The 10,386-nt window shown below is 40.4% G+C and overlaps 1 protein-coding gene across 2 annotated transcripts; it reads left to right on the top strand.

Moving 5' to 3' along the window:
• The first annotated feature begins 44 nt into the window (after positions 1 to 44).
• sesn2 (sestrin 2) lies at positions 45 to 10,196 on the top strand. Of its 2 annotated transcripts, none has more exons than XM_079653021.1 (11): positions 45 to 826; positions 2,291 to 2,356; positions 3,000 to 3,188; positions 5,853 to 6,035; positions 6,798 to 7,016; positions 7,156 to 7,288; positions 7,382 to 7,497; positions 7,621 to 7,704; positions 9,021 to 9,127; positions 9,216 to 9,360; positions 9,622 to 10,196. In XM_079653021.1, the coding sequence occupies exons 1-11, from the start codon at positions 491 to 493 to the stop codon at positions 9,706 to 9,708; spliced, it is 1,665 nt and encodes a 554-aa protein (XP_079509147.1). In that variant the 5' UTR covers positions 45 to 490; the 3' UTR covers positions 9,709 to 10,196. The 2 variants fall into 2 exon arrangements, with proteins under 2 accessions (XP_079509147.1, XP_079509148.1); XM_079653022.1 differs by lacking the exon at positions 45 to 826 and adding an exon at positions 1,337 to 1,740.
• The last annotated feature ends 190 nt before the right edge of the window (positions 10,197 to 10,386 follow it).

The following is a 10,386-nucleotide window of genomic DNA, read 5'->3' as shown; positions in this document are numbered from 1 at the left end:
AGTTGGGCACACGTCACAGTGACGTAGCATATTAGGGGGATAAAAAAAAAAGCTCTCCAACTCCAAACAGCTGAAGGAAACCAGAGAGTGAAAGCTGTCATCTGATCCTCATGAAAGCGGACTTTAAACTCACCTCAACTTCTGGCAGTATGAACACAAACAAGTGCCTCATAGAGTTTATAATACCAAGGCATCGTTAAGCGCTGCTAAAAGCTTGCAGCATCTGCTAACAGCAGCTAGGCTAGCTTAGCGAGCTAACCGGCATACCGTCTTTACGGTCAGGTAGCCGGGTTATGAGAGTTTTTTTCACGGCGTTAATGATTGACGGAACAGATGATTGCACAGTGAACCAACACAGGCAACTGACACCTCGAGTATCCGGTAGTTAAGGAAAACAACGCTTGCATCAAGCTAACGTTAACGGTTGTGTTAACAGCTAACGGGAGCTAGCAGGAACATTAGGTAGCTCCGGGGTTTCAACGGTCAAGAGATGGCCAGTAATCCCGCCGCGGGCTGCCTGGCTAACGGGGAAAACAAACCTGGCCGAGGGTCCGGTTCTGGCTGCTCGAGTCGCCACCGGACCGAGTCAGAGTGCGATGTGGCCCCGACTGTCAAAAGCTTAGCTCGGCTGTGCAGCAGGGACGAAGATGAGCGAGCAGCGGCTCTGGAGGAGCTCAGCCAAGGGGTTCTGCTGTGTTTGGGACTGGACCAGCCCGGTTCGGCACGTCTGAGTGAACTAACACTGCTACACCTGCTCCGGTTGTCCCGGTCGTGCCCGCTGCAAGAGGTTCGGGGGAGAGCAACCGAGCTGCTGCGCACCGCACAGGTAATGTTGGGATACTAGTCTCAGTGTTTCTGCTTTAACATACTAGTTCAACAGCAGTGGCTAAACTTTTCCTACCAGATATATATCCACAGGTTGTTTATATGCTTTCGCTTCTTATCAGGAAACAACAAGATAATGTGAATGAGTGATTATTGGTCGAAGCTGATCGGTCATATCAGCTGATTACCAGTGGTGGAAGAAGTATTCAGAGTCCTGCATATACAATCTCACTTAGGTCAAAGTAAAAAAGTATCATCAATATGTACTTAAAGTATAAAAAGTAAAGTAAGCATTGTTCAGAACACTTGCCTTTGTATGTGTTATGTGACATTTCTAGATAATATTTGCATAAAGTAGCATTTACTGTTGTAGACAGACAAAGTTCTGAGTGTCTTTTTTTGGGAATATTTAAATAATTTGACTCTTTTTGGACTTAAAGAGTAAGTCCACCAGTTTGATTTTTAGAGATGTATTTTATTAAAAGTAGCTCAAGTAGTTAAAATTACATTATGTCCCTTTTTTAAATGTAGTGGAGTAGAAGTATAAAGTAGGATTAACTAGAATTACTCAAGTAAAGTACCTCAAAATTGTACAGTAAATGTACCTAGTTACTTCCCACCTCTGCTGATTACCACTTTTCTATGAGGTTGCTGCATATTTCATCAGACATCGAACCGTATGAGGTGATGCAACACGGGACTGCGCACTAACAATTGTCCGGACACGCCCCCTCTCGGCGCCCTGAAACCTGCCTGAAACACCGGACACATCCCCCGACCCCTTTCACAGCCCACTGGAGGTTCTAGAAATATACAAACAAGTCACACTGCGACTGACGCACTTACAGTTTATGTGTCTTCTTTGTTGGAAATACTAAGCGGTGACTTTCTGGTGTGGTTCTTCCGATGATGTCGGTGAGTTACAGTACGTCAGTCTATTAATGAGCAAAGGGGTTGCAGCTGCATGCAGGTATCCCCATTTTCTTATTCTTTTAATACTATGTGTGATATCTGCATTATTGATGTATTCTGAATCCTAGAGAAAAACTATCCAACCCTTCAGTTTGCTCCACCTTGTACATTTGTTTTTGATGTGAGGTCATGTACACGAATGTACAGCAAATGACATGTATCCGTACCTCTGTACACCATTTCAGCCGTTGTAAAGAATATCGTTTTACAAAAGGTAGAATTGTATTCAGTATAGTACTTTGTGAATGTACTTTAGTTACTTAACATCACTGCAAACAGTCCTTAGTTCCAGCTCCTCGGTTGTGAGGTTTCGCTGATTTTCTTTGACTCAATATATTAATGTTTTGGACTGTTGATCAGACAATAACAATTTGAGGACATTTGTATAGGCTGCAGTAGATCAAAGCATAAATCTATTATGTCATTTTCAGATTAATCAGAATCAAAATGTATTTTCATGTCACTGTTTAATGAACTTGATGCTCCTTTCTAGGAACAAGGTGTTGAAGTTCCCCGGGCTCTGGCATCGGGCCCAAGCGCCTTCATTCCTGCGAAAGAGGTGTGTTAGACTTGTTTAAAAGTACATTTATTTGCTTCATTATTAATACCAAAATAAAAAAAATTGTTTTTGAGATTCATCTCTGTAAAGGGTTATGACGAGGTCCCAAAAAATGGCCTTGTTTTTATTCCTACAGGAGTAGATCCCATGAAGCATGGGGCAGTGTGAAGATAAAGCTTTATTAATCCCCGTTGTAAAATCCAGGTGTCATAACGAAACAGCAATGAGATCGAATCAAAGTAGCCTATACACAGCAGAGTGTTGATCACAATTTTTGTTTTCCTTTTAGCCATATAATGTTGTTTGATCAAACTAATTGTAAAAGAGATGTAGTTTAACAATTTGCTAATATTAGAAGTTTAGCTCAATATTCTGCTGCAATACTGCACTGCCTGTTGCTTCATGTCATCAAGAGAAGCAACAACAGAGATATATTGCAAATGCTGATGACTACCATTTTTAATTTCATATGTGACTCACTCCAAGTGTTCCACTGGAGGAAATGGGAGTGTTATATCTGCCAATTTTCTAACTAAACAAATGGCATTTTAGAGCAAATCCTTAGCAATAGGTTGTCACGCATCAAAACAATATTATGTATATTTAATTGTAAACATATATTTTGCTTGCCCTTCCTCTTCAGATTTTGAAAGAAGGTCCAGACCAGGACATCCTCATCGAATCGTTCCTTTCAATGGGTCGCGTGGACCACATCACCATGGTGATGGCGCTGCACCCTGCATACCTGAGCTGCTTTTTGAGGACCCAGCATGCCTTGTTGGAGATGGATGGTCCCTTGCCCCGTCACTGGAGACATTACATTGTTGTTATGGTAAGAAAACCTCAATATATGATTATGAACTAGTGACACATGTCAGAGCTCTCAGCAGACCCCCTCCGCATGTGCACTCATGAATGTAAAAGGGTTCCTATATCTTACACAGACATTTAAAAAAACATGTCAAATCAAAGGTTGCATTGACTTAATATTTTTCGTCATCGACTTAATTTTTTAACAAAGTCAGAAAAATCTGAAGGGCGTCTGCCGTCTGTGAGTTTGACAGATAAGAACAATGAGTGGGTATATCTTAACTTACAGCACATTGTAAAGCTATGGACAGGAGGCTGTGGAGCATGTCTCCTCTCCTCTCTGGGAGGTAACGTCCTCCCTCCCTCTTATTACACCCCTAACTCTGATGTCACTGTAGGGAAAAAAGTATTCGTCTGCTTCATGTGGTTTTGAAATCTATTAATCATGAATGGTAAAAATAGAACATGACATCATTTTGATGAACCTCACAAATCAGCCCTTTCTTCAGCTGAACACCGGCAACATGTTGTTGACTATTTTGCAATCGGCTGAATAAAATATGAGTCAGCAGTTCTTCAAAGACATGTAAGGACAATATGTCTTTTTTATTCAGCTTGAGTTGCTCTCATTTTTTGTTTAAGTCAAGAGATCCCCTTGACAACCAATAAACATGTCAAACATACACCACCGCACAGTATAATACAAAGTAATACATTTGTTAATAATTAAATGGAGTTATCCATAAAAGACAGCTTTTAATAAAGGCACAATTGTTTGTTCTTTAGTCTGGATTTCAAACTCTTATCGAAAATACGTAGGTTGACAAAATCTCTGATATTTTCAGAGGGTTTAGTTTTTCAGTGCATGCATTTAGGGAATTAGCCATAGCATAGCATCTAGTAGTGCTTCTAATGACTCTAAATGGTTAGCTTTAGCTTTTAATTAATTTGAACAAAGCTGGTTGAGTCAACAAAATAAGAACCTCCTGTAACAGCATGCAGCTATTCTATATTGATCGTTGAATTGCCCCGCAAAAAATGGATAGCCTTTTTGATATTATTACATGTACTCTTATAATTCACATCATAGACAAACTTATAAAGACATTTTAAATATTATTTAAATTGTTCCTTCAAGGTGAACCATTTAACTTGATGTGAATTACTTTAGTTTAGATAGTGTAAAATAATGCAAATAAATCATTATACTAGTGCCCATTCAACTTGTCCTTTCAACAGACATTGTTGCTTGATTTACCTTCATTGTGTGAGGAGGTAATGCTGCAAGAGGTGATTCTGCAGGTTAAATCATAAAGAAGTGTTTACTTTTTATTTTATAAGCTGTAAACCCCAAACATAATGTGTCTGTGAAAAGCCACTGCAGGTACAGTGAGCCTATCCCTTTACATTTTTCAGCCTATTAGTAAAGCGATATCTAGCCTGAACATTAAAAGTGACGGCAGACTCTGGCGCTATGTTTTTCTGTTTGTGGACAAGTCAAGTGTGCCAAATGTGTTTTTTAAGATTTATTTCTTTTTGAACACAATTTGGCTTCATTGCGATGCACGTTGTAGGACAAAATCAATGCTGCAGTTACAGGTATAATAACATGCTGCAAGGCTGTTCCAACTGCTTTTACATTCCCAGTCAGTTCAGCTGAAGTGAGACATTATTACATGCATTCATACCTAACATGGGCTTACTGAAGTAATATCACTTCTGCTTTTTCAAACTCAATCTCTCACAGCTCCATAACATAAGAAACAGCTGCAGTTTATAATTAATGGCGTCAAGTTAAATCTATTAGTAGGCACTAACGGTTATGATTATTGTCAGCTCCTTATGCTTGATGAACCTTAATCATGTTCATCTTATTTGCTAGAGCTGTGAAAACAGTCACAACTTGAGCTAGATATGTATATGTATACCTTTTGATGTGTGTCACCGGTTATTGCCTCATCTTTATTTCCCTTTCCGTTAAATACTACTTTAAAAAACGGATTGAGACAATCCCTTAAATATCAAGTGATCTAAAGATTGTACTCTGAAGAAATAGAAACGTTGTAATTATTTGGGCAAATTCAGAAAATATGATGACAATACATTAAAGGCATGTCAAATGTACTGGTAGGCATTATTTTCTTCTGAAACAGACTATTCAAAGGATTACACATCTATACAGATTTTTCTGTAGATATTCACAATCAATAGTTGTAGGGACATTTAAGGATGTTAAAGGAGAGGTTAAGTGAAATATTGCACAAAAATACAGTTTTTGAAAGCAATGAAAATGTCAGGACATTTAGGCTGGCATAAGCTACAAAAAACAATTATCTTTACTTAGGAGAACTCTATAAAGATGATAAATAGACTTGACAGGATGTTCTTTGCCTGAGGGTTATCCAGCTGCTGTATCAGAGACACTAAAAAGGTCTGCCAAAGACTGCGATATTCATAAACATTTAATGACTCTTTATATAATCATCACAGTAGCTGTCCTTACAGAAATGCTGGTCATTAGACTGAAAATAATCTTTGGTGGAGTAATTTAGTTGAGGTGCTTTAACCTCTGAGCCCTTTATATATTAATGCGCATTGGCAGTTCTGATGCATTATGGAGTCATTCTACCAGACCAGTAATAGAGCGTGGTTGTTAATGGACGCTGCTCGTGTTTGACTTCCTCAGGCTGCGGCGCGACACCACTGCTCGTACACCGTGCAGCAGCACAGCGCCGGCTTCCTGGAGGCCGGGGGAGAGGAGAGCTGGCTGAGCGGAGTCCAACATGCGCCCACAAAGCTCCGCAGCCTGAAGACACTCAACAAGCTGCTGGCACACAGACCCTGGCTCATCACACAGAAGCATGTACAGGTCAGACACCACACACACACTGACCACATGTATGTTATGTTAATCTGTGATGCCCATTAATAAATACAACCTATGTAATGTATTGTAGGATTTTGTTTTTGTGATATTGCTTTAATATACAGGTGTTCATAATTGTATCCTCTTTTTGTTGTGTGGTCATAACTTAACAACAGTTAGAGTCTACACTACAGCCATGCTAGCTGCTTTATGAGACTGACTCTACGTACACAGTGGTGCTAATGTAAGCATTTAGTCTGTTAGCTAGAGCTGTAATGAAGAGTTCAAAGCTGCATTCATAACGTTAACTTCAGAATTTATAATTAACATTCAAATACTCTGCAACTTTTCATTTGCATGTTTATTGTTATTTTATATTCAAACTCAGTTTCAGATAAAGTTTAGGTTACACAAATATTATACTGTTAAGGATTGTTAACAACTTGTGTGCTCCACAAATGCTACTATGAAGGTTTAACTCCAGAGCTAAAGTCCAACATTCTAAATGTATTGAAAAAGCTTGATGTAGTAATTTCCAAAATTCTTAGCAGGTTTTTTTTATATAACAATATATTTTCCTTATGATTAGAAAAATCTGCACACACGTATTTACAGTATGGAACGACATGCTTGTAAAGTAATTGATAATCACAATCATTACAACTCATCCTGAGGGAAACACGAGTGCCTTTCCCTCCCAACAACACTACTGTATGAAACATCACTTACCCCCCCCCCCCCCCTCCTTCCCCCTCTGCCCTGCAGGAGCTGGTGTGTCCCGGAGCAGATCCTCGCTGGTCATTGGCAGAACTCATACACGCCGTGGTGCTCATGGCTCACGCTCACTCCCTCTGCTCCTTCGTGTGGGGCTGCGGCTTAAACCCTGAGCCCGACCACATCGGAGGTTACACCTTCCAGCTCCCCTCCCCCATTCACCCTGCTCACAGCCCACAGTGCCCCGCTCATGAGGACGGCAGGCAAGAGGTTAGTAATTTTTTCACCAGATGTGCATCTATGTATTCCAGCGGTGTTTCCCAAGTCACACCGGTTCGGGAAAAGTGAAACAAAGGTTGTCTGTAAGAAGTAAATTCCTGAAGCCCTACTCTCTAATTTTCTCCTCCAGATTGTTGACGGAGCGATGGAGGTGGAGGTGTTGATGCAGAGGATGGTGGAGCTGCAGCTGCAGGAGGAGGAGTGCACACAGGAGGAGATGGTGACTCGCTTTGAGAGGGAGAGGAGCGAGAGCATACCGACCGGTACAAACACTCTTTTATTCCACGCATTACTTCGTCAATTGATTGATTTGAATTGGTTTACTCACTACTTCCTCTTTAACGTGTTTGTTTTAGCGGTGGTGCGAGGAGCGCCACCGGACCTGGTGCTGCGTCTGGTGGAAGATCAAGAGTTTAGATACGAGGACTTTGCCCCCAGGGGAGAACAGTCACCAAACACCATGAGAGCCCAGGTAGCTTTCTGCAAGTTCAAGTTGTTTATATTTATTTAACCTTACTTTTCACAGTGCATTTCATTTGTTTGTGCCAACCTCCATACACATGTGTTGGTTGATGTTGGTGTCTGATGTGTGCAGGATTATTCATGGGAGGACCACGGCTTCTCTCTCGTCAACAGACTACTGCCAGACATGGGTCAGCTCCTGGATGAAAAATTCCAGGTACAACCAACTTTAACCTTTTAGAAGCAAACTAAGAAACACTCATAAGCTGATTTAAAAAAAAAAAAAAAAAAAAGCTGAACTAGTGATGGCTTACCTAACAGGTCTTTCCGCTCCAGGAAGTTTAAAGGGGATGCAAAAGGCAGTTTTTGATGTCTTTTATACATAAATATGTGTCCCCGGTGTGTCAGGGAACTCACGCAGCATCATAAAATAAAACCTTCTCTCTTTTCCTCCATACCCAAATCTCTAAAAACGGGGCTACAACGGAGCTGATCCAGATTTGCTTCCGATACGACGTCATATCGGAAATGTAGGCTGGCTTTACACCCACGGCCCCATCAGAAACGTTGCCATCAGAAACAATGCACGACTGTTTTGGACGTAATATGGTCGGTGTTTACATTAGCATCGCTAACACTCAGAGCTAACCTGTACTGCACAGAGCATGTGTGTGTGTGTGTGAAGAAGCAGGAAATAAAAAGGAACTCACCTTGTGGTATAACTGGCAAAGAGAAAGCCTTTGAGCTCCATACTGTTTCAGAGATAATCCATGATATGGCGTTTCATCACCGCAGTATTTAGTTTAGACACTAGCTGCCGGGTCCCGCATGAGCTCAGCCCCCTCCTTTTTTCTTTTTTATCAAACTTTATTTTTTTAAAGCTTTATACCCAAAATCAGCACTTTTGAAACGGGAAGTGAAATAGAGGGATATGAGGCATGGCTAGAATGGGTGATATGTTTGGTATTTTGAGCAAAACACTTCATAGACATGTTTTTTATATTTTTATATATCTGAGACCTATGCTATTGCCTAAAAATAGCATGATAGGTGACCTTTAAGTGAGTGAAGCCAATGTTAGGTAACTGAAACTCAGATCTGGTGGAGATAATGATGTGGGCCTACATGCTGGTTTATACGAGCAGTAACACAAATGTACTTGTTTGGAAAACCATTGGCTGGTCGCTATATATGTGTTTCCCGAGTAAGGTCCGTTCGATAAATATATTGTCTGTACATTTGTAATTTTTCAGTTGGTGGAAATATATCTATACTGGGCAATTTTACCTCTGCAAATGAACAGTTAGGAGGAAAACATGATTCTTTAATTGATCTTATCATACATGGATATGCACCCTTTAACATAGGGGTTTTCTATTGAGAGGTCACAACCCAAAATAAAATTATTAAAATGTGTGTTCTGTCAACCAACTGGTAGAAATGTTATACTTGGCATCTTGTTCTGTCGGTAGAATACTATATACTTTGTCACATTATTTGATCATATTATAAGTTTAAACAATGTTTTCACAGGTTGTGAGCAACTTGACCTACAACAGTATGGCCATGCATGAAGATGTGGACACTCACACTCTGAGGAAAGCTCTGTGGAACTACATCCACTGTCTGTACGGGATACGGTAAGTACCACACACTGTTGGAAATATAGAAGGTTCGATTGTTTTATCTTTCTGCTAAATCTGACTTTTTATCACTGTACCTGTGCAGCTACGACGATTACGACTACGGCAGCGTGAACGTGCTTCTGGAGCGCTCGCTGAAGGTGTTCGTTAAGACCATGGCCTGTCACCCGGAGCAGACCACGGCACGCGTTTATCACGCCTTCTGGAGACACTTCAGACACTCGGAAAAGGTACGCACGAGTTCAAACACTCACCTGACCCGGCCTCTGGAGCCACAATGAATGAATCATTTAACATTTTCCCACGCCATCTCTTTTTGGTACCTTCGCGACAAAGAGTGAATCATTTGACATTTCAGCATGTCCTCTCTTTTTTCTTTCCTTTTTTAAAATGTCATTATTGAAGTACGCTTTAAATTACAGACAGGACATTTGAGTGTGTCACCTACTAATGTGACTCGACTTATTCCCTTTCTTTCCTTTTTTTTGCAGGTTCATGCAAACCTAATAGTGATGGAAGCCCGTCTACAGGCAGCCTTACTTTATGTTTTACGAGCCATCACACACTACATGAGATGACACACTCTCTCTCACACATTTTTGCAGATGCTGAGCCAGCTGTGACACACCACAGCCTAATGCACAACACGCACACGCACACGCACACACTACAGTGAATGTTTATGCATATCTTAAGTTCCAGTGTTAATGTTTTGATGCTGCTTTGCGACTGGGATATCTGATATTTAAAAATTGTTACTTATTTTGCACTGAAATCTATCAGGTTTTGTTTCCGCCTTTGAGCCTCAAGTATTGTTGTGAATATCTTGCACATATTTCTGTCAGACAAAGACATATCTACAAGCTACTTGCCAGGTAGAATTAGGTCTGGTATAACCAAATTATCTTCATGATTCTACTGTTTGACATATCTATTTAAGCTAATAATGATCATACAGACTACTCATGCCTCAGTCCTCTCCGTCTGCAGCACACAGAGGCTGAAATCAAAACAGACAAATAACTTGTATTTTTGTGTACAATAAAAAATTACTTTGTTATGAAAATGACTGTCTGGACATAATTTTCTGCCAAGAACAATTCAACAAAGCAAATACTCTACGTCTCTTTGTATTCTGATTTGACAAGCCTTTCACTGTGCATGTGTTACATCAGGAGTTGCGTTATCTCACCACAAGATGGAGACAAAGACTCAGAGAAATGTGAAAGGTCACCACAGTTAACTTTGCCAAGTCA

Source organism: Notothenia rossii (genome assembly GCF_949606895.1).
Source record: "Notothenia rossii genome assembly, chromosome: 10".
Taxonomy (NCBI): domain Eukaryota; kingdom Metazoa; phylum Chordata; class Actinopteri; order Perciformes; family Nototheniidae; genus Notothenia; species Notothenia rossii.
This window is presented reverse-complemented; position numbering and strand designations above follow the sequence as displayed.

What these genes read in the sequence shown, in the direction of transcription:
- sesn2 (XM_079653021.1), top strand. Translation starts at nt 491, where the DNA reads ATGGCCAGTAATCCCGCCGCGGGCTGCCTGGCTAACGGGGAAAACAAA. An exon ending in ATGAGGACGGCAGGCAAGAG is followed by an intron (nt 7,017 to 7,155) that starts GTTAGTAATTTT and finishes TTTCTCCTCCAG; the next exon opens with ATTGTTGACGGAGCGATGGA. An exon ending in ACTTCAGACACTCGGAAAAG is followed by an intron (nt 9,361 to 9,621) that starts GTACGCACGAGT and finishes TTTTTTTTGCAG; the next exon opens with GTTCATGCAAACCTAATAGT.